Source organism: Oryzias latipes, chromosome 20 (genome assembly GCF_053564925.1).
Source record: "Oryzias latipes strain Hd-rR chromosome 20, Olatipes_Hd-rR_3.1".
Taxonomy (NCBI): Eukaryota; Metazoa; Chordata; class Actinopteri; order Beloniformes; family Adrianichthyidae; genus Oryzias; species Oryzias latipes.
In genome coordinates this window covers 25,262,624-25,289,722 of record NC_136256.1, presented here as the reverse complement: position 1 = coordinate 25,289,722, position 27,099 = coordinate 25,262,624, and the positions used below count along the sequence as shown (strand labels likewise).

Genomic DNA, 27,099 nt, shown 5'->3' with positions numbered 1-27,099 from the left:
CTTTCTTTCATCCACACATATTTTGGACTTTTTGCTGCACTATTTATCATGAGCTCACTGGAGTAAAATGTCAGGAACTGGTGGTGGAGGACCCAAAATGCAGGAGGCCAGAGAGTGACTGACAAAATGAAAACCAAAAAAATGACAGAGAACAAAACCACAGAATCCTTACAAAAAAGTTGTTTTAAATCAGCCAATCTTGGCTCTAATCCCTGCGTCGATCACAGTGAATATACATAAAGACACTCCACCACAGCATGCGCTCTCACATTCATGTTAGAAAGGGCGATGGATTGCAGGACTCAGCAGTTACTCGCATAACGACTGAGATTGTTTTTCCTGATTTGAAGCGACTTTGGAATGCGTCATGAATTTCTTTTCTTTACACTAATGTATATTTTATAAGCACACTTACATCACTCTCCACAGGGAACCGTAATGTTACATAACAGCTACTTTGCTTTAGGCCTCCTGCAGCACTTCTCCACTCATTTTGAAGAAGACACACACTTTATCCGAAAAGTAAACTGTTCCGCCTCAAACCGCCCCAAAAAGACAAGCATTGGAACTTGGCATCAAACTGGTTAAACCTTACAGAAGGACAGATACATAAAGGCAGACTTTTCTGTTACTAAACGGGGGGTGAAGGCAGCAAAAATGCCACATTCAAGGTGCGACTCCATGCATATGACTGCAGACAAAAAGCATTCCAGTGCTAATGAAGCTGGCAACAGCTGTTTTGACAGGGAGGGCTGTTCAAACTAGACATTGTCATGCATACAAGGTAATCTGATTCCAAGTGGAGTGAAGCATGTATGTTCACAGCTGGGTTTCAAATCAATCCCTGTATGTGTGAACACATTGCAATCTCACATCTGTTTCTCGCAGTTTTTTTTTAAAACAAACTAAAGTAACTGTGGACTGAAACTAACCCTCAACACCTTAAAAGATCAGAAACTTATTGAATTAAACCTTTGTTTTTATTCCAGCTAATCAATTTAACTGGTTTGGGGAAATAATTAACAATGAGCAAAAATTAGGGATGCTGTGCTTTAGCCCTGCACGGTAAATAAAAAGGTATTGTCATCGCGATATCAAGTCGACGAAAATTGCAATAAATACACACCAATTTTTTATTTTTATTTTAAGAAATTAAAAACTTTGATGCTCTTGAGTTTGACACGTGTGTTCTAGAAGATTCTGCAAAGCTACTTTGTGCTGTGATGCAACACTTTATGTTGGTAAGGGGGTTCAGATTGACGGTTAAAGAAAGGCCGCGTCTTACTCTGGTGGAGACATTTCTGGTGTTACTGGGCTCACCAGGAACTTTCTGTGGAAGCTCTTTTTATGCTCTGACTCTACAGATTTTTCAGTTAACCCATTATGACCTGACCTATAATTATAGATGCAAAAGATAGTTGAGTGAAAAGACAATAACATGTCATAGATGATATGATAATGACTGCTTTAGCCAAACGGGCACATGTTTTTATTTTTTGTACTGCTTTAAAACCATTAGGATTAATTTATATTAGTAGGATTAAGATATTTGTTTTAGAAATAATACATAAATAGATTAAAACTAAGATATTTGTCAAAATGTATGTTTCTGATAAACCCTGGATGACAACCGGTCTAGTGTACCCCTCCTTCGCCAAACAGTGGCTAGGATTAGCACCAGCAACCCCATGACCATAACAGGGATTAAGTGTGTTTAGAAATAAGATGGATAGATAGATATTTATCCAAATAAGAAAAATAATAGAAAGAAAAATTAAATGATTAAGTTGTTTGTAATCATTTTGACTTTTTGGCTAAGGCCCATGCAGCATACTTCACCACTCATGCAGTGACTCTCTGAAAACACCACACAGGCATTAAGCTGGCAGCCGAACAGAGTTTTGTCACTCCTTATGAAAACACACTGACAACGCAAATCCAGGATCCGCATAACTTCCAAAGAACCCCCCCCCCCCAAAAACCAATGCCAATAAAACGGGAGAAAAGCTGAAACTGGCAGCCAACTCAAGTTTTAAGGAGTATCAGATGCTTCAGTCCATTCCAGGATCCAAGTTGGAAAAACACAGATTACATAAGAGCAGACCTTCATGTATTCCTGCTTCACTGTGTTTCTGATCATCATGACAAAGAGTTTGGCTCGCAGAACAGACTGTCTGAAAATCACATGGATCTCCAAGCTGCTCGTTACAACACAACTTTACACTGTTCCATTCAGGAAAGGGGGAACCCAGTTTATGAAATGAACTAAGATCTGATCTGATATGAGAGACGAAGAAAATACAAAGTCCTTCATCTAATCGAGGAACAGAGAAAGTTCTGTCTTCTGCCAGAGTAAGATGCATATAGATGTCTGCTTCCTGGTGTTATGTTGGTCATAAAACTGCTTTCACACACTGCACTACCAGAGGCGAAGCAAAGACCAAAGGCGGCCAAAGTGCTTGAAATATCATGCAGTTCCACTTGTAAATATTGCCTGACTAAGCTGTTAAAAATAGCACAAAGAAGGAAAACCGACGAGTCTCGCTAATCGTCACATTTAAAAAGTGGCTGTACCTCCTCATTGCACCTTGCTCACCACCTTTTTTTGTGTTTAGCTTTATTTTGCACTTTGGTTCACCCTCAAAAGGCAGGAAGACTTTGCTTGATCCGCACCAGAGTCTGGGTGAGCGTTCACACTTGGCAAACAAAGAAGACTTTATGAGGAAATGAACCCTGGTGGGAATCAAACCTGCAAGTGTGAATGTGGCAGCAAGAAACCGGCGCCATAGAGCGCTCCCAGCGATACAATCAGTCGACCGTCGATGAGGACGTTTGTGTACCACCAGCTGTAGACTGCCGAACAGCCAATGCTCACTGCACTGAGACCACGTCATCGGTGCAAAACCAAGATAATCAGCAGCCCAGAAGGACTAGCCTGGCAACTTCTTGTCTTGTTTATTTGGTTTTCAAACAACGTCATGGTGCATTACCGCCACCACCTGGTCTGGAGTGAGTCAAAATGGTTTACCCCTCCCTACAAACACTTCACGTCAGTCATACCATTCCTATTTGCCATCTCTTTTTTTAAAAATCCGTATTTATACACCTCATCAGCACCAGTGGCATCAGTGTTTCATTAACCTGTTAAATTGGCATTTTCCGTCAATGCTTTAACTGATAATATAGATCTGGTAGTTTCGTTGAGTGTGTCCCAATCGAACCCTTATTGCCTTCTCATCCGTTCTATTGTGTCCCTTATGTTCCAACTTCCCAACTGATACTCCTCCCACCTTTGTGGGAATATGTCCATTATGCTTTGTTCCGCCTTACCAAGATTGATATCCAAGTCTGGATTTTGATTTATGAGCAGCATGTTTCGCATTCGTGTCTGCCGATTCCTTTCCATAGTCCTAAAAGAGCTAGTATCCAACTAAAGTTGATTCCTATATTTTTTTCTATGCAAAGTTTGTTGAATGGCAAATGGCGTGTACTTGTATAGCGCTTTTCTATCATTCTCAAAGGCCCAAAGCGCTTTACAAGTATACACCATTTACCTTTCACAGTCCTACTAACCCATTCACTTCCACCAGAGCCAAGGTGAGGTTCAGTGTCTTGCCCATGGACACCTCGACATATGTCTGGTCAACCACCCTACCACTGCACCACGGTACACTAATTTGTACTATGTTATTGCAACAGTTATGATCAATAAACATGAAATGTTGTGTTTTTTGGCATAAATAAACTTCGAAATAGAAAATAAATTATGACTTTTGATAGAGGTTTAAATAAATTCCTTTTCAAAATAAGACATCCTGTGACACATAGGATCATCTCAATGCACCAAATGTAGTGGGTAGTGTAATGTCAGCAGAAACAAAGTAAAACAGTTTATTTTACTATTTGTGGTGCATCTCTGCCAGATACTCATAAATTTAACAAACTAAAATTAAATCAGCGCTATTTAAGGGACCCTTATCATTTTTTTAAATCACACTTTAAATCCTTGTATTTATTTAAAAACATCTGGCACACCTTAAGAATAAATTCTGGTTGTGCTGATTGTGGTCCAATCGATTTTCTGTGGTTAACGGTGCACAAAAATCAGCCCAAACGTTAACTTTGTTAAACTATGAAGCTGAACCGCTTCAGAAATGGTTGGAGCATTATGGGTAGTGTAGTCAGTAGACTGGTGAAGTGATACGTTTTGTTCTTCAACTGTTTGTAATTAAGTTGAATAAAGTTTGAGTTGGTTTACTTTACTTTTTTTTTAAAAACTCTACAACATACTTTATATTTTATAGCTACTTTTGAGGAGTAAAAGAGCCACATGTGGCTCTGGAACCACAGGTTGCAGACCCCTAGACCATTTGTGTGAAAAGCAACCTCAACCCCCTTTAGAAACAAGAAGGAAAGGCCAAAGAGCCGTTTTCTGGAGGAATTGAGACCAAAACTTACGTGACAAATCAGTGTGTGGTAATTCAGACCAGAGGTTCAGTGCTCACAAATCAGATTTTGTCCATTTCAATCAAATAGACTCAGAGGTCTCATGAGCAGGTTTGCATCTCCTGCAGATAGGACTGCTGTCACAGTCGTCTGTCTGCTCTTCCAAAGAAATTCACTGTTAGAAAGGTGCAATTCATTCAGAACTATGCCAGAGCTCTAACCAGAACCAGGAGAACCAACCAATTCACTCCTGTCCTCACACTGACTACCACTTACATATAAAATCTGTTTTAGATTTCTGCTACGGGTGTATACATCAGTTAATGGTGTGGGACCCAAATGCCTGTCAGATGTACTAGAGGCTCACCATCTACAGGAACCAATGGAGCTGGTAGACTTGAGTCAGAACCAAACAGAGTGAAATTGCTTTCAGTTTCACAGACGGAAGCAGCTTCCTGATGAATTTCTTCAACTGTTTCTAGAATGACATTGCTTTTTTTGCTTAAAAGTCGCACTCCGATCATCTTTTGATCTATTTTCAAAGCATTCCCGGTGGTCCTTTAATTATGATAAAAGTAAAAATCTGTTTTTTTCTGAAATATAGTTTCTGCAGAGTGGCAGGAGTTTGTTATAAATTTGCCTCTGAATTGTGGGTGGGACCGTTGGCATGGAGCAACCCCGCCCCCCTCCCCATTCCTGAGAGAATGGAGTGCAGTGTGCTCGCCCAACATATTTTCTACATCAGAAATACGATCTTTGAATAAAAAGATACTCAAAAATTCATTTTTGGGCTTAGTTTTCTTTATATTTGTCGAGCGTCATCAGAAAAATTCCACAAGTACATGTTAAAAACACAATTTTCATCAAAATGGGTCTTTAAGTTTCATTCTTAATTTGCATTTTATTTACATATAATTTTCCTGTAAGCTGCAAAACTTCTGCGTCTCTGTGAAACTCCTTGAACCTTCTCCGTGTGTGAAAGGTGCAACCCAAATGAAACTGCTTCGCTCTCCCCACAGCCGCTGTGCTGCTGCTCTGATGTGTCTTCACTGCACTTGGATCCGCTGTGTGAGATGACTGGTTCTGTAACGGCCTATTCCTCCAATCGCCCCTTCTGTCTCCCACTGTGGTCACAGAGCTGAATCATAAGTGGAACTGGTGCAGATTCAAAATTCAGCACAACAAACGAATGACACTGCAGTGCCGCATCGAGCTGTGTGTTATTCAACACAGGTGGCACTAGGCCTGCACAATAAATCACAAATGTATTGTTATCGCGATATCAAGCTGTGCAACATGCATATCGCAAAAGACAGCAAAAATTGCAATAATGGTTACCTTTAATGTGCCAAAACAATCTTATGGAGGCTTGAAGTATTTATTTAATGAATCAAATAAATCCATTTATGCATTTGACCAATCAGATTTACCTCTTCATGTTGTTGACCAATTTGAGCCTTTTTAAGTTAGATGTTCGCCTCCTATTTTAGTTGCCTTTATTTCATGTATCACAAGTTATATTGCCATTGCAATATTGATTATTCATATCGCGATTTTTCCCCATATTGTGCAGCCCTAGGTGGCACACAAAATATAAAAGTCGTAAACCGCTCGGTGAACCTGTGGAGTCAAAATGTTCATTCAGATTTTTTCCTGTGGGCACCGTATGACATCATCACCCGTACATCATAAGTGCGTGCAACTAATATAAGCCAAATAATACTTCATGGTACACTTGCCACACGCTCGACAATGGTACGTTCCATTTTCATGATGGCCCTTGAGGTGGACGCACGAACCTCAAGGAAAACCGCAAGACTCACCTGTGCTCCATTCACCATGCGTCCGCTCCTCCACGACCCTCCACGCGGCCCGCACAACCCAAAAACCAGCAGCACCGGTACCGGTCAACCCCCCCGCCGTATGGGTGCACATGACTAAGCCTTTAGATGTGTTTGAAGCTGATTTACAGTAAAACAAAAGATGTTCTCTTTTTCAGATTTATACATATTTAGATTAAAAGACAATTATATTAATTAATCTGTGTCTAAGTGGTTTCTGGCCTCGTTCTCCCTCTTATCCGTTCAGAACTCCTGAGCCGAGCGGCTCAGTCTGCTTTTGTCCTCAGTGTTATAGAAAAACAAAAGCTTGCTTAACGCACTTTCACAGCCATCTGGAAGACAAATGACCAAGTCCACCATACAATACAAGAGGCTGTAATCCATTTCCGGTGCAACAGTTGTTTCCAAAATATGGACAGCTGCAACTTTCCAAACAGAAGCTGCATCTCAATCATTTTTTTGTCACATAGAAAGAGCAAGTTTTAAACACAAAGAGTGTTTGAGAAGTCTAGAAAAGCCAACAAAAGAAGGATTTGGTGAGGTTTTAAACCTGAAAAAACATAATGGGTTGATCAACCAAAACTGTTGGAGGACTAAACCTACTGAGGGATACGAAATAGATAAAAACAAGCAAGAGATGGTTGTTTACTAAGCTCTTTCAATGTATGTTGCAGGACATCTGCTTTAAAGCAAAAAAATAAGCATCTACCAAGAATAAGAATTGCTCCAAACCGGAGCATTTTACAAAATCTAACAAGAAGTTTCCCACTTTTTGAAAATACAATGTAGCTTAACCTTTTTAGATTATATAAATGTGTGCAAGCTGATGCCAGGAGAGGAAAAAACCAAACTAGAGTCATCTACAGACTGAGTAAACAATAAAGAAAATAAAGGCTCATATTGTAAGGAAAGTTAGGGGAAATCCCACTCACAGTAAAGCACAGAGGTGGTTCTATCATGATGTGGATCTGCTTTGCTACTTCTCACATTAGAAACACTCGAGGAAACGAAGAAAAAAAAACTTCTGAAAATAAAAACCTGCCTTGAAATAATACACAGAAACCATAGACGGGTTGCAATAAGTGAGTTGTCTTTACATATATGAAAACAGAATCAGACAAAAAATTAGTCCTGCATTTGCTCACAACATTACACACTCGAGTACACAATGTATTAATGCAATTCACTACAATTCTTCCCTAAACATTTACACCAGCAACTTTTTAAGTACATAAAACTAGAGTATAGTTAATATTAGCTAATTCTAACTGATCTTTGAGCAAATTTGTTGATTAACCAGAATCATTTGAATCACGTCCTTCTAATTTTGTCTCCTGTCGCTCAGTCGATACATTTTTGGTTGTTTCTCCTTGATGACTGCAGGTAATCTATAATATCGACAATCTGATGATTGACCATAAACACCACAGGTCATCGTTGCGCCTCAAATGTAAAAAAATTATACAGCCTGTTGATTGTTGCTAGCGGTTGTAACTGTTTGCTTGCCTTTCGGCATGGCTGACAGGAAGTTCTGTGACGTAATTTTCAGCCCATCTATAGCAGGCGGATAGAAGATGCTTCATTCTAGATGTAAAAAAAAACGTTTTTTTCTTAAAATGCCTGTCAAACTACGGCTCTGATTACTGCATGTTAGGTAAGCTGAGTATCAGTAACTGTGTGCCAACTACAATGCTATAACTTGGTGACTCACTAAGATATTCTGGCTCTGAAGTGGTAAAATTCTAATTGATTCTTGGGTGAACATCATCACTGCAGTTTTTGGTAGAACTCAGGTAAAAGGTTGCCGGTGATTAGAAACAGTTTAAAAAAAAAGCCTGTCCCCCCCCGTCTGTCTGTCTGTGTGATGCAAGTTTTTGTATCTGTTGAAATATGAACCACTGAAATGTGGTTTAATGTGACAGTTATTCCTAACCATAAAGTAAAACCATTTTGTGGAAATCTAGGTGGGGGCTCAGTGCTGTCTCACAGATTACTCACAACTTACAATCCTTTCATCGTTACGTTTTGTAGTATGCTTTCTTTAAAACATATTAATACTAACTTAAAGTGCAAACTACTCAAAGTTGTACCAGAGCTGCTTGAAAGCTACTAAAGACTATACAAACATATCAGTCTCCTCCTCTAGCTTTGTTCAGATCAGTAATATCCGGCAACAACAGGAGCTAATGTCTGTTTCTGAATGGATGGTAGAAAACAAGTAAAACTGAATGTTTTTGGGCTCAAAGCATTCCGACCACAAGTTATATGCTCTACAGAATTGGTCAATTGAAGTTAACTGTTAGATATAACATTAGATCAAACAATGGCATGGACAACACATATAAGTAACCTCGTTAATACAACTAGTAGGAACATTTCAATAGTTAGACACAATGCTAATTCTTTGTCAACAGAAAGATTGGTTCTGCGGTTTATAGTCTTGTGTTACTTGGACCATTGTCATTGTTTGCAGCCAAAAAAGACCTTACAAACTTAGTGAAGGATAGGGTTGCAAGACTGGTTCTGGACTGTCCTTTTAGGGCTAATATCAATTGCATGCACGAAAGTCAATCATGTAGAGGTGTAACTATTTAATTTAAGTCCTAATTTATGGAGTTAATTCAGTCTCAATAATCAGAAATGCACACAACCGGTTTTACAAATGCACACGCTCCGATTCACAAATGTCATTTTATGCAAACGTGAAAAATAAATTCGGAAATACACACCCTGTGTTTCACAAACACACAGATTGTGTTTCACACATGCACACTAAATGTTTTACAAATGCACAATAAGTGTTTCTCACAAATGTGCACACTGTGTTTCACAAAAAACATTTTAGAAATTCACAATAAATGTATCAGAAATGCACAGTAAGTGCTTCACAAACGTGATTTTTAGGTACACATGTGATGTGAACTCACAGATCATTCGAACTGCAAACTGTGCATTCAAAATCCCGTTCTCGTTTGTGAATCTCCCCGTGTGTGTGAGAGATTTTTCTACGGTGAATATTGAGACTCATCTGACGGAGCGGGTCAACTAATCTCACCATTGGCTAGTGAATCTGTCAATCAAACTCATCGGGAAAGCAGGCGGGTTCGCTTTTGGCCAATCGAATGGCCCCTTACACTTTCTCTACGCTTTCTGCGGGTGGCAAAAGCCCCGCCCATATTTGATTCTGTACCAGTCGGTCGTTAGCGTGTTAGCCCTAGCATGGCTTGTCGGTTTATTGCCTTCGGTTGTCAAAAATTACTGGCTTGTGCAACTTTTCAGTGGACCTGGGAGCAAGGCAACAGTGGTTGAATGCAGTTGACATAGAATCCATCGAACTCTGTACTGGTCATGGGATTTACAATGAACGTTTCACTCGGGATTGTTTGTACGTTATTCTCTTAGCTTTCATGCTAGCGTCATTTCAACACTCAGACACGGTTTTGATCATATGAAGGTGGAGGAGAAAAATCTTCAACTTCCACAGGTTTTGTGGAGAAACTGGCATCACTTTGCTCCGTACCACGCAGTGGGACTACATTACCTCAAGTTCATCTCACTGTCAATCACAGATACCCAATACACATCCCCTGCTCAGCCCGAAGTCACTTGGCTTGACCTTAATTTTATTTTTTTAATAACTCAAATGTAATTGATTTTATATTGTAACCATATACATATACACCTCTTGGCCAGGTCACCCTTGCAAAAAAGATCCTCATCTCTCTGGGTTTTATAGCTGGTTAAATACTACACAACAAAAGATGGTCATAGAACAACAAAGTGCAAACATTCACCCTTTATTGCAGAGTAAAATTCAGTGAAAACATGGACAGATTAAAACATCAAAATTTAAGCAAATGTGGGATCTCTACTGATTTGAATTTTATTTAAACTGGAACTAATTTTCATAACATCCTTACATACAATGAAGTCCCTTGAACAATACAGCAGTATTGATTTGAACTCTGTCTTACTCCCCTCAGTCTCTCTTCTTCTGTATGTAATTACGTCGCCTAAATTAAGTTCTAAACGCACTGGACAGTAAAGATGTAGGTCCACTCCCAAACGGTCTGAATTCCACAATGGATTGATGTCGTCTTGCAGTTCCAACATTTGTGGACCCAAAAGAGGACTGTCCCATACCAGGACATTGATCCCAGGATGAGGTTCAGTCATGGATCCACTCTCCTCCCATTCAATCTCTGGAACCAGCATACCCTGACAAAAAAAAAAAGAAAAAAGATACTGTTTATGAACAGCACTGTTTTTTTTGTGTTTTAGATTATGTAGGAACAGTGACCGACTAATAATAACTTATATTGTTGCTTGCAGGCAGACCTCATATCTCCATAACTGTTTATAATTTGCAAATAAGTGAACCTTAACAAAGTAGTGACATTAGTACATCTGATGGCTCATAAGGCCATGCATTGTGATGCATTTTGAACTTGCAGATGTGCTATTCTTCCTACAAACAAACAATTTAGGGAAATTGTTTGCACCACACAACAATAATCCTTTTCATTCATTTTCGATGAATATTCACTGTAGTCATTATGATTTCATGATACTCTTCTTGATACTTTCCACTTTAGTCAAACTGCACACAAATCAGTTGTCCAGTACAGTGAGATTAAATAAAGCATTTACCCGGGGATCAGAAACAGGGTTCTGGGTCAAGCCCAACTGCCACAGCTGATTTGGTGTCATGCTTTGCTCCGTCCTGATTGGATGGGTGTCCCACGCGTCACTAAAGACATCCAAACTGGCCTGAATGTGTGGTAGAAAAATGTAATGGCAGCAGAATACGTGATGTGACTGATATTGAGAAAGTCTTGGTCCTCAGGAGAGTGCAGGATGTTGTAATATAAACCAGTAACACTCATGAAGACATCACACCAGAGGAGCTCAATCCTGTATTTGGAAAAAAGCAAAAAGAAATATTATATTGTCAGATTTATTTTTAATACATCATTCACTTTTATGTATCAGGGCACGAGACTAACTTTTTTCACTAGGAGCATAGTGGCCCCTAACTGAAAATTTTAGGGGCACAACCAGAAAATTTAGGGGCGCATACCGTAAATCAACATTCTAACCAAATCTACTAATTTCCACTGTATTACAAATAAATACTTTAATAATAGATGCAGAAATTACAATGTGCTGTTTCTAATTCAGTGTCACATTTTAATCTGCACTTTTGAAGATGCAACATGAAGGTAAACTGACATCACCATCGCTGTCACGACAGTACAACTAAGTAAAAATAGTAAAAAAAATACCATACATTTAGAATAAAAAAAAGTTTTTAGTAACAAGTGATTACCGTAGTAACCTTTCGTAATTTCACAGTTTCAAACAAGACTTAAATGTATGTAAATATTAGAGGATGGAAATTCATGTTGGTGACACCAAATAGGTTCAGTCAAGATGCACAATAAGCGTGTTTGAGATCACCCAGATGGACGCAACCCTGCACAGATCACCTGGTGTGTGACGTATATTTTTGTTTTTGCTCCAACATCACCTGTCAATCAAAACAAAAATATCACGAGAAAGGGGTGAGAGCAAGACACCAATCAGAGCGAACGCAGCTGGAAATTTAGTATTGAACTGACTAAAAGCTGCCCTACAGACTAAAAAACAATGCATTATGGGACATGCGTCCTGATGGGTTTTTTGTAGTTCACTGATCAATTAAAATAATTTAAAATACCAACTGATTAAAAAAAGGCTACATCCATCCCAAGACAACTCCTAATTCCTGGTCTCTTTCAGTCTCGCTGCAGATTCGATTTCATACGAGTTTGAGACCCCTGCTGTACACTCTGTCACTGGTACACTAGCTGCAGGTCGGAAGAACGAATCAATAGTTCGCTTGCTCATAGCTCAGACGCACATATCAGGTTGTGATGATATTTGTCTCCGTTTCCTTCCCACGGATGTTAGGCCCCGCCCCTCCACATATTTTAGCCACTTGCAGTGACTTTCCCTATTCTTCCCACACGCATTGGCCGCCTCAGGCATCACTCAATGAAACGCGAGTGTGTGCTCGCGTGTGCTCCAGTCTCATGAGTATTCGCGCGAGTGTGTGTGTCTGCCTGCGTGCGTGTGCGCTCGCGTCTCATTGATGATTTCATCTCTCATTTCATCGATCATTGACGTGCTCCTTTCATGTTTAATGTATAAAAAATACGGAGGGTGGAGGAGGCAAATTTACTGGTAGCACATGTGCAACTGGGTGTAAAATTCAGTCGCACACTCTCAAATTTTGGTCGCAAAATGCGACCAAATGGACGCAGTCTGGAGCCCTGTGTATATATTAAAGCTTCTAAAACTAGGTTCAACTCACCGTTGATTGTGTGTACACTTTTCCTGCAATGAAGCTGTTTGTGTCAGTTCTACGTACTGTGAGCATTAACTCGGCTATGCCCACATTTTCTCCTCCGTGATCTCCTCTCACCCTGACAATAACATGAAAATCATGTCTCAAACACATAATTACAAATGCATCGCCAATACGGTACACATCAGTTTAAAATGTAATGTTCTTATGTATGATGCCAATAAGTAGAATTTCTAGGTTAAAAAAATTGCAGGAGTGGGTTACATGTATCTCTGGGGAAAAAAATGAGGTGAGAGAGACTGTTAAGGGGGGGTAAAATGTTATTCATGAGGGGAAAGTTTTAGAGTTGCCTTTGTTTATGGAGAGGAGTCTAAAAAAAGTAATTTTATTTTTGTACAAATAACCAAGTACTTATACTGCCTGATATGTGAATAAAATATTTCTTTATGAATGACATGAATACCTCAGAGGAAAGCCATAAACGTTCACAGCGTCACTGAAGAAGGCCAAGTGGGTGTCTGCACAGTTGTTCTCTGCTATCTTCTCAGGTACAAGATCTATGGAATACAAGTACAAATACTTTCAACTGACAGATATTTACAGGGGCAAAAATGCTAAATTCCCAATTGACAGGTTAAACAGTAATACAACAGGATGATAAAATATGAAATAGAATAGAATAGAAGGGTATTTAATAATCCCTGAGGAATTTTTTTTAAAATGGCCATCTTAAAAAAACACATAAACACACATGCATTACAAATAGAAATATCACAAAATAAAAAGATTGATAAAAAAAAGGTAAATAATTGGAAAATCAGTGGGTTAAATTAAAAGAAATTACTTGTAAGATGCCCTGCCAGAGAGTTGTATTGCCTGATGGCACGAGGAACAAAAGATTGTCACGCTGTCACGCTTCAGTAATTCCTAGAGAATAAATAAAAACACAACAAACATGGATTAGATCATTTAGCTGTCTTATCTTAAATTACATAATTTTCAAATATATGAAAGGGGAATTTTTTAAAACACTCTTGCTATGATTACTTGAGCTTGTAGTAAAGAACACCTTTAAAAAAAATCAGAGACAAGACACTGATCACAGGAAGCCTGTGAGTAATACTTACAGTAACTTCTACTCTAATCACTGTTGACAGCTGATTTCTCCCATCCACCCTTTCTGTGACTACTTATCGACTACAAAACAGCCTAAAAACATAATGTTTGGGATTCTTGTCATTACGTCATTGGAAGTAAAGATACGGGGATTTTAGTGGCTGTCACTCTGACACAATCTCACAGGGCTGGTCATCACAATGAATACGGGTTCTAACGTTAGAAACTTAATGAGGCTTCTTTCATTCAACAGTGGATTCATGTATGTTATATTTAAAAAATGCCGTTTTCATGAATGTCATGAATTAACTTTGTTGCACAGTCCACCCCGTCTTATTAAAGTCTGGGTTGTGAAAATGCTGTGTCTAACTTTAACCCGGATCGCGTTTACATAAAGGCAGCACACGGAACAACTAGCTAGTTAGCATAGCATAGCATCAGTGTTTAAACAAATCGCCGTCTCCAAATCAATACTTTTTATTAAACTTTCTTTGCTGCTGTAAATCCGGCATGCTTTTCCCCTTAGTTCCTTATGAATCATGTTAAGAACCTACAGATCATTGGCTATAGACGCTAGCTTGAACCGACACCGGCTTGAACTTCACTCACACTCACACAGCCACAACTTGCACAGGCTAAGCAAAACAAAGCTAAGCTAATTTGCGGTGGGGGTACTCTGCAAACGACTCGGCTGCAGTGTTCATAAAGCATTCACACATGTCACTTGGCAAAGGAGAACGCTTCAACTTAGTATTCAATAACATTACAGGACGTACAACGAGGGAATGATCAAATAAATGCATTACTTACGGGCTGAGACTGATCCCGTTCAGAAGACCTCTCCGCCATGTTTGCCGCCCGCGTCCTTTCAACTGCTGTGCTGAACAGCTCCCTCCCTCGTCACTTTGAAAGTGAAGAGTGTAAGGGGCCATTCGATTGGCCAAAAGCGAACCCGCCTGCTTTCCCGATGAGTTTGATTGACAGATTCACTAGCCAATGGTGACATTAGTTGACCCGCTCCGTCAGATGAGTCTCAATATTCACCGTAGAAAAATCTCTCACACACACGGGGAGATTCACAAATGAGAACGGGATTTTGAATGCACAGTCTGCAATTCGAATGATCTGTGAGTTCACATCACATGTGTACCTAAAAATCATGTTTGTGAAGCACTTACTGTGCATTTCTGATACATTTATTGTGAATTTCTAAAATGTTTTTGTGAAAAACAGTGTGCACATTTGTGAGAAACACTTATTGTGCATTTGTAAAACATTTAGTGTGCATGTGTGAAACACAATCTGTGTGTTTGTGAAACACAGGGTGTGTATTTCCGAATTTATTTTTCACGTTTGCATAAAATGACATTTGTGAATCGGAGCGTGTGTATTTGTGAAATATGTTGTGTGCATTTCTGATTATTGAGACTGAATTAACTCCATACTAATTTGTGGTGCGATTTATTGTCGATATGGGTTCATTTTGATTCACTGACATAAAATCCATCCAGAACTAACAAATGAAGATTCTTTTGCTCTGTGCATTATGTAGATAAAAAGGATTCAATGTTTTGCAGGATGACGCTTCATCGGGGTGGATGTTTGCTGCTCCTCCATCTCCCCTGAAGCAGTCGCATTCGCAGATAGTTTCACAAACTTCTATCCTCCCTATAAACAGTGCATTGACAAAACCTTTATTGCGTAATATGACAGATGCCTTTTGTTTGGAGGAGAGCTGTGATAGCTGCAGGACCACGTTTTCCATGGAGACCAAAAAAGATGCAATCCCAGCAGAAAGAAAGCATCTGATCACAGACTGATCACTGGAAAGCAGACACGCAGCACGTGCTGCAGACAACCACACCTCCGAGCTGCAGCATTCACCAGGAGTTGGAGAGACAATGGGGAACGAGGGCGAGAACAAAACCCGTCCTCCTGGCTGAGGACTAAACCTCCTCACCGTCCGCCTTTACACTGATTTCAACCACCCATCACCTCCACATTAACCCCCCCCCCCCAAAACCCCGCATTTACCGCGACTCATTTCTTCCAAACAATAACACACCGATTTATCTGTTTATGTAAACAAACCTGTTTGTGTTGTCTCTTAAGGTGAATTTTTTTAAACCCGGGACAAGATGCAGCATCCTTACCGGGTCCGGTGTCCAGCTCCTGATGGCGCGGCTTCTTTGTGTTTATAGTCCGTGTTTCTGGTGGAGCAGAGATCCACCGCGCGGCTCTCGGCTCGCGCCCGGGACCACGCGCTCAGGGGGGAGTTAGGGAAACAACGCGTGACGTCACGGGAAGACTGGAAAACCAGCCACAACATAAACGTCTGAAACGTCTTTTTTTTGCGACCATATTTATCAGTATTTGTAGTATTCCCCACATTTGATAAATATTTAAACTAAAAATAATCAGATTTTTAACGAAGAACTGATTTATATAGTTTTTAATTAAGTTAAATAATCGAGTTCTATGAAGCCAAAACATGTGCAGATGTTCCATTACTTGACTTTTGGACTAAATTTTTTAAATCAATTTAACAATCTTGAGTATCTAACGTTAATAAGTACAGTATATGTAAACATAAGTCTGAATTTATGACCTATATAGGTAGTTTGTGCAAAGAAGAAGATAGGTAGTTTGCGCAAAATAGCAATAATCCTAAATTATATTTCATTCGTATACTTAAACTACAGATACACATCTAAATACGTCAGTCTATTGCTTAAGTGATGCACTATCCCCCCACTTGTGTGAATGCATGGAATAGATGAGAATCAGGACACATCTTCAAGAAAACATTTTATATTTCAAAAAGAACCTATGAACATAATGAAAAAGCCAAACAGTGAGTCTGAACATCCAGACAATCGAGTTCCAAAAATACATTTTCTTAGGAAATATATACAAAAAAACAAAAGTAAAAATTTATATTTTAGTTGGAACCTCCAAACAGGATGGTTCCATTTTAACATTTTATTAATAAAAATAAAATTTTAAATATCTTAATCCACCCATAACGTCAGCTGAGGCAGTTTCAACATTGAAATCAAATGAGATTCCAGACCAACCATTTTTTTGCATTTGCATGCAACAACAACTGTACATCAAGTCATGAACTTTTTTTAAGGAAAACAAACAAACAAAAAGTCTGCTATCAATTTAAGCTCGAGAGCCCTGCAGCTGTGCCAGTCTCTGCTTCAAAAGTTCAGATTTCCTCCTCAGTTGCTCTTTGAATGAGATGAGTCTCTGCTCGTCGGACTGCATGCTGTAGATGCACTCCGTCGCCTTCTTCAGGATCACCACTTTGGCGGCCTTCTCGTTGTTCGCCACCTCTGGGATCTCATCTCGCAGTGCGAAGAAGCTCAACTTGAGCTCGTTCCTCCTCTGACGCTCCAGAACGTTATGAGTCCTCCTTTTGTCGTAGTCCTCGGTGTCAGACGTCCGGGGACTCGAACACTTGCGGTTGCTGCTGATTTGTTTGAGGACCCTACCATGGCTGCTGCTTCCTCCTCCTCCTCCTCCACCGCTGCTGCTCTCCAGTTTCAGCCTTTTGACAGCCCGCTGCTCGTGCCTCATGGATGGATGGGCGGCATAATTATGCTGATGGGTGGAGACGTGGCAGCGCTTCAGCACTAGAGGACTGTGATGCCTGGTCTCCAGCGGGCTGGGTTCACAGCGTTTCACAGCCTGCCTCTTCTCCACCGTCACCACATCAATCTCCTCTTCCTCCTGGTCCTCCTCGTCGTCATCCTCCTCCTCCTCTTCTTCATCCTCATCATCATCATCATCTTCTGCAAAAAGAGGAAATGAGTTAGAGCATCTCTAAAGAACATGCAGGTTCATATCAGCTGTCATGTCATGGGTGTAACCGCTCCTCCCTGACAACCTGATCTCAATCACCAACTCCTAGATTCCTGCCTAATGGTGGTCCCCTCCTGCAGAGGGGGGCTGCAGCCTGCAGCTGCAGCTCAGAGGGGTGTGTCTGCGTGATGAAGGCACGTGCAGCTCACCTGAGTCACTGCAGCTGCTGCCGCTGTTCGGCGGCGTGTCCAGCCCCAGATCCTTCACGGGCGGCGTCCCCGCGCTCTGCTTGGGCGTCTCCGCCACCGGGAACGGGAACACCACGGACGGGTCGATGCACTCCGCCGCGGACGTGTTCAGATCCTGCAGGTAGCTGCTGTTCAGCTTCCACGCCGCGCCACTCCCGGCGGGGTCGGCGCAGTCCGCCGCCGGCGTGTCCTTCCGCGCGGCGTGCAGCGACGCCAGCCGCTCCGAGACCACCTTCTTCAGCTTGGCCGTGGCGGAGAAGCCGCTCCACATGCAGTCCTGGATGATGATGGACTTGAGGAAGGTCTGGGAGTAGTCGGAGTCGCAGATGATGCTCTGGTTGACCACGTCGTCGCCCAGGAACTCCGTCACCATCTCCAGCTGATCCGCCGTGGAGGGGAAGAGGCTGGACAGGGACGGTCGGCGGCTCGGGGAGAGGGGAGGGGTCGGCAGCAGTTCAAATTTTTTCCAGATGTCCTCGCTCGGTGCCGGAGGCTGCGGCTGCTGAGGGTAGAAATCCTCCTCCTCGTTATCGCAGTAGAAATAGGGCTGGAGGGAGTCATAGTCGTAGTCATAATTTTTACTCGCCAAACTTGAATTCAGCGGCATGATGGTGTCCCTACGCCGAAATCTGGTTGGAGGAGAGAACGGATTAGTGGGGCTTCTTGGAGAGGTTCGCGGCAGCTGCTTGGCGTGAAACCAAGATCACATGGTCACTCCACAAGCACCGACCCTACGTGCACACATTACCCTGCATGCACCAGCGCTGCAGCAGGCGCCTGAACCTGACCGAGCCGCCGAAGAAAGAAGTTCCAGACTCTGCTGGTAACTGCGCTAAATTGGCGTGGGAAGGTGCTGAAACCCACCCCTCCCTTACCTTTTTTTTTTGTTTTGTTTTTTTAAATGTCTCTTAAAAGAGTTGAAATTGGCGCAAAGCAGGCGGAGCGCTGAAGAGGCGAAATATTCCTGTGCGCGAGCATTAAAATCCGTCGTGTGGAGCTTCGCTGCAGCAGCGACGCGCTCTCTGTCATCAGCAACGTGAGACTCACAGCTGAGCGGCCCAGGCGCCGCAAATATATACGACCGCATCACCGCCCGTTTCCTTCCGCTTCTCTTTTTGCCGCGAATATTCGTCTGGGCTCCAGGAGAATTTCCTGTCATATTTATTCACGTTTTTCTGACATAATCTTACTTGAAATTCATTTTTACACCGATATTATTTTTTTAAATATGTCTGTACACTTTGTGGACGTTTTTATTTTACCAACAAACGTGGGTCTAGAGTAGGGGGAGGGGCTATTTTAGGTAAGAGAAAATCTGATGGTAGCTTTAACACAAACTACAACTCAAGATTAACCACAAAAACTCCCCTATAGATGAAGATTCATTAGGCAGAAAAATGACAAATATACAAAATAAAAGATTTTTCCTTATTTTTCTTACAATTAAACTTTATTTGTGTGTGGAAATTGTATTAAAAGTCTTAAAATTAAAAAAAAGATTGATATAAAAACATTAAGTCAATAATTCAACATTACACAACTATTTTATAAGAAAAAGGCAAATATGGGATTTGATTTAAACATATGAAGTGAGAATAAAACTAACTTCTATTAACATTTTTTTTACATTTTGTAACTCAAACATCTTTACTTTTGCAGCACAATACCACTTTTGAAAATATATTATACAAAAATGTTGTACATAAGTCATTTCTTGTAAATAATAGTGACCCAAGTGGGCACTATTTTACCAAACCCCGCCTAATCTTTTGTAGCTGACTCATGACATCTACAATCAGCTGATATATTTATATGTAACACTTATTTTATTAATTTAATCTCCAATACAAATCTGTTGTTTAATTATCTAACTGAAGTAGATGTGCTTCATCTACAGCTGAAGGTGCATCACAGGTGCAGAAGCTTACCTTGATTGCAGCTCAGAATCTGAAATTGGACCAAAAGTCAATTTCTGCAGTTTTGTGTTTTCTTCACGCATAAACACTAAAGGTGTGAGGTATCTCCCGATTCTTTAACAGAATGTATTTCGTTTGTGCGCTGAACCGATTGACACCAATTAACTACAGGAAGGAAGCAATTAGAGAAATCAGATGGTTGGAAGGACGGTGCTGCGACGTGGAAACGCGGGAGGAGGTTAGACGCGCCTCGAGCGCCCTCTGCCGTTCAAAGGTTGCAAAGCAGTGGGTTAAAGGTCACAGGGAGCACAGAGGAAATCACTGATGAAATCAAGCCTGAATCAACAGTTGGTTCAATAAAAAGGATTTAAAGTATTTTATTTAAAATTTTGAGAAATTAAATAAATAAAAAAAACAAGACAAATAGCGGCATCTGAAATTAAATTTTCAAATATATTTGAGAAACAAACATTGCTTGAAAAAATAATGGGTAAAAACAATTGTTATACACACACACACACACACACACACACACACACACACACACACACACACACACACACACACACACACACACACACACACACACACACACACACACACACACACACACACACACAGTGCTCAGCATAAATGACTACATTTGTTTCTGTGAAATACAAAATACATGGGCCACATAATTGCAAAAAAGATATGTTAAAGTGATTTTTCTAACAAATTAATTCAAACACTTTTCTTCCTACACCCCAGTAGGAAGAAAAGCCAAACTTAAGACTACAAAATTCTAATTAACAGGCATTCAGTCTAATGATTAATTTAAGAGGTGTCCAGCACCCAGGGTATTTCTTTAAAAGGGTATTTCTTAACAAAGAAAAGTCCTTCCCATTTCATGCTGTCAGCAATGGTTCCCCATGGAAAAGAATTGTCCCAAAATCCAAGTAAGGAAAACATTTCTTTGCACAAAAAAGGTGACGGCTACAAGAAGATCTGCAAAGCTTTACATATTACTCAAAATACGGTATAAAAACGGCTCCAAAAAATGAATAAAGATGTAAGTGCAACCACCTTACAGAGACGCCCAGGCCGTCCACCGAAGCTAACACCTCGACAGGAGCATCTTCTGATGAGACGGGCTGAAGAATATCGACATGCAAGTTCACTGCAGTTAGCTAAAGCAGTAGAAAGCCAAACTGGAGTACCTGTTTCCCGTGACACCATACGGCTCACACTGCAGAGGAATGGCGTGCATGGTTATCATCTACGAAGGAAGCCTCTTCTAAAGCCCATGCACAAAAAAGCACGCTTAGAACTTGCTAGGGTTCATGCTGAAAAAGATGAAGACTACTGGGACTGAAAACTCTAGAGTGATGAGACAAAGATCGTCGCTTGTTGAAAAGGTGAGGAATTTCAAAGAAAAAAGCATGGTGCCTACAGTGAAACACGGTGGTGGCAGTGTCATTATGTGGGGCTGCATGAGTGCTGCTGATGTGAAGGGGGGGGGGCTGCATTTCATCGACTGTGTCATGAACTCAACAATGTACGGCTCTTCACTGAAGGAGAAGATGCTGCCATCACTTCATGCACTCGGACGTTTAGCACTTTTCCAACATGACAATGATCCAAAACCCACTTCTAAAGCCACTGTTGCATTTCTGAAGAACAGGGTGAAGTTGATTAAATGGCCAAGTATGTCCCCTGATCTGAACTCGATCAAACACCCGTGAGGAATTCTGAAGCCACAAGTTCAGCATCCTCACCATCCAGCATCCAGGCTCCAAAAGAGGTTCTTCTTAAAGAACAGACAAAGATAGATGTTGCAATATGTCGCCAACTTGTTCCTTCCATGCCTAGAAGACTTGATGCTGTTCTTAAAAATGATGACGGTGATATACTAGATATAGTAGCTTTTGTTGCAGCTTCAACCAATTTAAGTCAAACTGAAGATTATGTGATCTAAATTAGATCATTAACCTTAACTTCATGTTATGGAGTTAAAGAATTGTTATATCCTCTTGAGAACCGAGGGAAAAAAAGTGTCTTACAATTTTTGTTTTTGTGTGATTTCCTATCTATTTGGGCCTAAAAAAAACACCTTACAATTTTAATTTTTTTAAAAATGTTTTTTATTTTAATTTCCCAACATGTCCACTGTAGAGGACAACAGGACGATATTCCTGTGAAAATAGAAGTCAATTTGGAAAATCAGAAAAAAGGAGCAGATTAAATCTTTAGAGTGATATTCACCCAAAAAACATTCAATTTTGTTCTAAAACAATAAAATTCTGCATCACTCTTCTGTTACTTGTTGGACCATCTGCTACAGAGGAAGATCGACCGGTAAATTGAGAGCTTTGCTTATTGGCTCAGCTTTCTCCTCACCACAACGGACCGAAACAGTGACCGCATAACTATGGACGCTGCTCCGATCCACCTGTCAATCACATGCTCCTGTCTTCCCCCACTCATGGACAAGACCCCAAGATATTTAAAATCCTCCACCTGGGGCAGGGATACTCCACCCACCAAGAAAGGGCAAACTACCTTTCTTCGGTCAAGAACCATGGCCTCAGATTTAGCGGTGCTGACCCTCATCCCAGCCGCTTCACACTCGGCCACAAACCGCCCCAGTGCACGCTGGAGGTCCCAGCTTGATGAAGTCAACAGGACAACATCATCTGCAAAGAGCAGAGATGAAACCCTGTGGTCCCCAAACCAGTTCCCTCCACCCCCTGCCTGTGTCCTAGAAATTCTGTCCATAAAAACTATGAACAGAACCAGTGATAAAGAGCATCCCTGCCGGAGTCCAACATGCACTGGTATCAGGTTTGACTTACTGCGGACTATGGGAACCAAGCTCTTGCTCCGGTCATGCAGAGACCGGACAGCCCTCAGTAAGGCTCCCCGGACCCCATAATCCCATAGCACCCTCCACAGGATACGGGGGACGCAGTCGAACGCCTTCTCCAAATCCACAAATCTGGACTGGATGAGCGAACTCCCGCAATCCCTCCAGCACCCTAAAGAGGGTGTAGAGCTGTTATACTGTTCCACGACCAGGGCGGAAACCGAACTGTTGTTCCTGGATCTGAGGTTCGACTATCGGACGGACTGTCTTCTCTGTCTGTCTTCTCCAGTACCCTGGCATAGACTTTCACAGGGAGGCTGAAGAGTGTGATTCCCCGGTAGTTGGAACACAACTAAATCAAAAACAGATCCTCGAAAATGTCATCAATGAACTGTGAAAAGTACAGGATTGGACAGAAATATACAGGTAAACAAAATGTCCATTATAGAGGACATAAATGACTGGGCCGGGTCTCAGGAGGATAAAAAACTCAACCTCAACCGTTTATCTTTTGTTCATTGAGCTACTGATTAAATTAGTCCTTTTTAAAAGGGTTGTGCTAATTTATGCTGAGCTCTATCTATCTATCTATCTATCTATCTATCTATCTATCTATCTATCTATCTATCTATCTATCTATCTATCTATCTATCTATCTATCTATCTATCTATCTATCTATCTATCTATCTATCTATCTATCTATCTATCTATCTATCTATCTATCTATCTATCTATCTATCTATCTATCTATCTATCTATCTATCTATCTATCTATCTATCTATCTATCTCTCTATCTATCTCTCTCTCTCTCTCTCTCTCTCTCTCTCTCTCTCTCTCTCTCTCTCTCTCTGTCAAAAAAATCAATAAATAATTGCAATTACAACATAGTCATATAATCAAGTTTCATCAATAGACTTGCTAAATGATAAAGTAGTAGTAAAAATTGTTTTTTCTAATGAAAGACATTAAACAAGCAAGATAATAAAAGGCAGTCTTGTTATTTAAACTGTTGGTTTGGGAGTAAAATATGATTTTCCAAAAACAAATGAAAAAAGAAAAAGTTTGACAGCAAATAGCTTAACATTTAGATGCACTTTTGGGCATTTTTGCCATTGGTTTTGACGTCAAATCCTTTTTACATCCCAGTTTCAGGCTTTGCCTCTTTTGCTGCTCTTTTTACTGAGTCAAAATAGAACAATTTGGATAATGTAAGCAGCTGTGGAACTGAGAACGAAGACGAATCTCACAATAAATGTGGACTTTTGAGAAAATTTGTCTAAAACAATCCGTTTCTCATCATTTTCAGATCAAATGAAGCTGCAAACATTTACTGTTTACATTTAAATTCCCAATAAACCCAAGACAACCTAAAGAGAGGGTTCCTTTTTTACATGAAACCATAAAAAACTTAATAATTATGGAGAAAATACACCTTTCTGTTGTCATACTTGCACATAAAACTTAATTTAATTTGTTTTCCAGTCAAAACACATTGGATGATTCGTGGTTTAAATAATGAAATAATCATAATTACGAGTCCCTGAATATTTATCTTAATTGGACTGGATTGAAAAGTAATAAATGTGATATAAAATCCTTCAAACATCTGTCAGTTAGTGTATTTGACACCGTTTTTGGATGGAAACAGGTGTTTTGGTCGTTACAGAGTCTGCCGGTCGGGGAGCTAAGAAACATTAAAGATGCATTTTATGAGTTCCTCCTGCTTTCAGAAAGCAGGGAAGGAATTTCCCAAACTGAAATTGCACCATCTGCTTTTTTTTTCTTCTGTGCCCCCCTCTGTCATTCTCTCATGTGTTTCCTGCCCCCCCCCGGGAGGTTGTGAGGAGGATATTGATCATAACCAGCAGATGCTGTGGTTGGGCTTCTTATTGTCTCCGGATATTTGCAGTCGGGCTCACGGAGAGATGCTTTTAGAGCGGCGGCCTTTCTTGATGGACAGAGATTTTAAATGCAAATTACAAATTCCCCCCACTTTTTAGTTTGTTTTTTTTGACAAAACAAATAAATTAAAACACTCATTAGAATCTTGAAATGTGGGGTGCTAGTGCCATGATTACTTATCTTAAATTATATAAAAAACATAAACCTTTGATGCTGAAACATTTTATTTAAATCAAATTAACAAACAAATAGTGTGCTTAAATACAATTTGTCCCTTAAAGTCAAAGGGAGTGCTTGATTTTATTCAAGATGAACCTTTAATAATATAAAAAAATGCCCATTTCTGGATTAGAAAGGTCAATTTCATGAATACTTTTGAATTTTTTTGGTAAAATAGTTTCATTTGGATCTTTTGGGTCATTTTCTACTTCTTCAATTTACAAATGAGTCAATTGTGTGAGTTTTTAACCATTTAATCAAATCTAAAAGCTTTCTTCATTCAGGCCCGACCACAGCAACATGCTGCGTAAACATCTAAAGAAACCTTTACACGTCCTGAATCCGTGTTTTCTCCTCCATCAGCACAGAGAGAGTGATCCGACTCCCAGAAGAGCTGATGGCGTGTGATGAACATGTGCACACGCTGCACTCACGGCAGTCAGACCAACACATCGGCAGACACGTATTGACGGATGGAGGGTGTGCTCCTCCTCCTCCTTCAACCAAGACACAATTTAACGCAAAGGAAGTTGGACGGAGGGGGAGGATCGATATCTGCTCAGCGTCAGTCAAAGGGGGAGGCTGCCTGCTGAGCGGTCCACAGGGGAAAGCCATGCAGATCCATCAGGCTGCTCCACAGCTAATTGTGTCATTAATTATTGATGGAAGCAGCGGACAGTTATTGATACAGCCACACATCCATGTGTTCAGGCAACAAAGTGTCCGCTTTCTGTTTTCTTGTTCAGATCGGATTGCTTTAACAGGACAGAGGGATTGTTAACCAGATATTTACATACATTACATTTTCTTTATTGATAAATATTGAATTCCCTTTTTTTTTTCTTTAACAGCAGTAAATATTAACATTTTCTTTTGTTAAATGTCGGCAATGATGAGGGAAGGACATTTTTTGCCACTTTTGTCAGTCAGAAACATACATTAATGAAGGTTTATTTAAACAATCATTAACACTCCGTGTGATTTCATTTTGAGCTTAAGAAGCATCTGATAGGTTAATTCATTTAATTTGGGTTAAATGTAGGCCCCCCTGTGGATGCACATGAAGGCAGAGCTCAAACATTGAGCCTCCGACTTTGATATCATGGAAAATGGCTTGAAGGTCCCATCCGTCCAGACAATACTGCATCACCTCAGGGGTGAGAAACTTCTGCTCCAGAGATGAATCTCTTTTTGTTAAGGCGTGAAATAAGTGAGTCCACTCCACGACGATATAGCCTCCAGCTGTGGGATGATTATCTTCGGTAAAGCAATTCCTGCACCACCATGAACTGAGAACATACCTTCGGGACAAACATCAGAGAGACCGTTTGTTACTTCCATAGGAGCCAAAATCTTAATTCCAGGTCTAGCCACCATCCCAGCTGTGCAGCATGGGGGTGGTAGCGTAGTCATATGGGTCTGCTTTGCGGCAGATGGGACCGGTACACTTCTCAAAACAGACGGCACCACTAGAAAAGAAAGTCATACGGAATCAGAACCAAAGAAACAAAAACAAAAGTTGTAAATTAAACTCACATTGCACATTTTGAGCTCTGCTGTTGAGAAATCTCTCTAGATGATCTCATTCTGTAGACACACCTTTGTCAGCATGAAGGATGAAGCAGCAAAACCCAGAAAAGCTTTTCTCTGTCCCGTTTCTTCGGTGTTTCCTGATTTCTGATTCTGGAGCTTCGACCAAAAAAGGAACCGGACCCTTTATACCTTCAGATCCACCAAAAGGGGGAAAAAAAATCAAGAAAGGACTCAAATGTTTGAATGACAAAAAAAAATCAATTTGGGATAAAACAAATGAAAAACTAATGTAGAAAGCAAAAAAGCAGATTACAAAAGATGTCAGTGGTACCAAAAATAAACGTATCTTATTTAAAAATGGTTTTAACTGCACAAAAAAAAGAACACAACACAAAAACTAATATCCAAGAACAAAAGAAAAACATACTTTTCATTGAAAAGTTATTTTATAGACATTTTCTTTTTAGATTAACAGCTCTGTGTTCAGTTTAAGCCAAGATCAATAGAATTGATGGCATTAAAACATCAAAAATGTTTCTCTATTAATCTGTGAGGCTAATGGTGGAAATAGCATCAGAACTATATGGCAGTTTTTTTTCTAAATTAAACTCAAAGTGAGTTAAAAGCAGCAAAATGTACATGTGAGGTCAAATTTCAGACTGGGATTTCAGAATGTGCATTCACTGTTTTTAAGTTAATCCATCCCCTACAATTTAAAAGACTTTAACTTTTTGAAAATTCTTTATTCCTTGTTTTATTCTGCTGAAATGTGATCTTCCGTCTTTGAATGAGAACTGTTGTCGTCATCGGAAGAGTCTGAAATCTCCGTCAGCTGTTTATTCCAGACCTTTTTCCTTTACTATTTAAAAAAC

General features: G+C 40.3%; 1 protein-coding gene and 2 long non-coding RNA genes across 9 annotated transcripts in view; all 3 read right to left on the bottom strand.

The window, feature by feature from the left end:
- The window catches only part of LOC110017292 (uncharacterized), a 44,703-nt gene extending 28,659 nt beyond the window's left edge, over positions 1-16,044 (bottom strand). Inside the window, exon 1 of the long non-coding RNA XR_002292655.3 lies at positions 15,906-16,044. This is a non-coding gene — a long non-coding RNA (uncharacterized LOC110017292). The remainder of the gene's footprint in view (positions 1-15,905) is intronic.
- LOC144988318 (uncharacterized) lies at positions 10,069-14,689 on the bottom strand. Of its 3 annotated transcripts, XR_013652183.1 has the most exons (7): positions 14,563-14,655; positions 13,764-13,845; positions 13,481-13,563; positions 13,100-13,193; positions 12,643-12,754; positions 10,938-11,201; positions 10,069-10,505 (listed from the first exon to the last, which is right to left on the bottom strand). It is a non-coding gene; the product is annotated as an uncharacterized LOC144988318 (long non-coding RNA). The 3 variants fall into 3 exon arrangements; XR_013652182.1 differs by lacking the exon at positions 13,764-13,845 and having other exon boundaries at positions 14,563-14,689; XR_013652184.1 differs by lacking the exons at positions 12,643-12,754; positions 13,764-13,845 and having other exon boundaries at positions 14,563-14,689.
- Positions 16,045-16,547: 503 nt separating the features above from the next.
- myca (MYC proto-oncogene, bHLH transcription factor a) lies at positions 16,548-26,016 on the bottom strand. Of its 5 annotated transcripts, none has more exons than XM_078938169.1 (3): positions 25,996-26,016; positions 17,772-18,439; positions 16,548-17,552 (listed from the first exon to the last, which is right to left on the bottom strand). In XM_078938169.1, the coding sequence occupies exons 2-3, from the start codon at positions 18,415-18,417 to the stop codon at positions 16,921-16,923; spliced, it is 1,278 nt and encodes a 425-aa protein (XP_078794295.1). In that variant the 5' UTR covers positions 18,418-18,439; positions 25,996-26,016; the 3' UTR covers positions 16,548-16,920.
- Between the last annotated feature and the right edge of the window lie 1,083 nt (positions 26,017-27,099).

Excerpts from the sequence above, each read along its gene's own strand:
- myca (XM_023949882.2), bottom strand. The coding sequence starts at position 18,897 with ATGCGGTCGTATATATTTGCGGCGCCTGGGCCGCTCAGCTGTGAGTCT. Across the intron at positions 18,440-18,685 it reads AAACAAAACAAAAAAAAAAG|ATTTCGGCGTAGGGACACCA; the intron begins GTAAGGGAGGGG and ends TCCTCCAACCAG. Across the intron at positions 17,553-17,771 it reads CAGCAGCTGCAGTGACTCAG|AAGATGATGATGATGATGAG; the intron begins GTGAGCTGCACG and ends CTCTTTTTGCAG.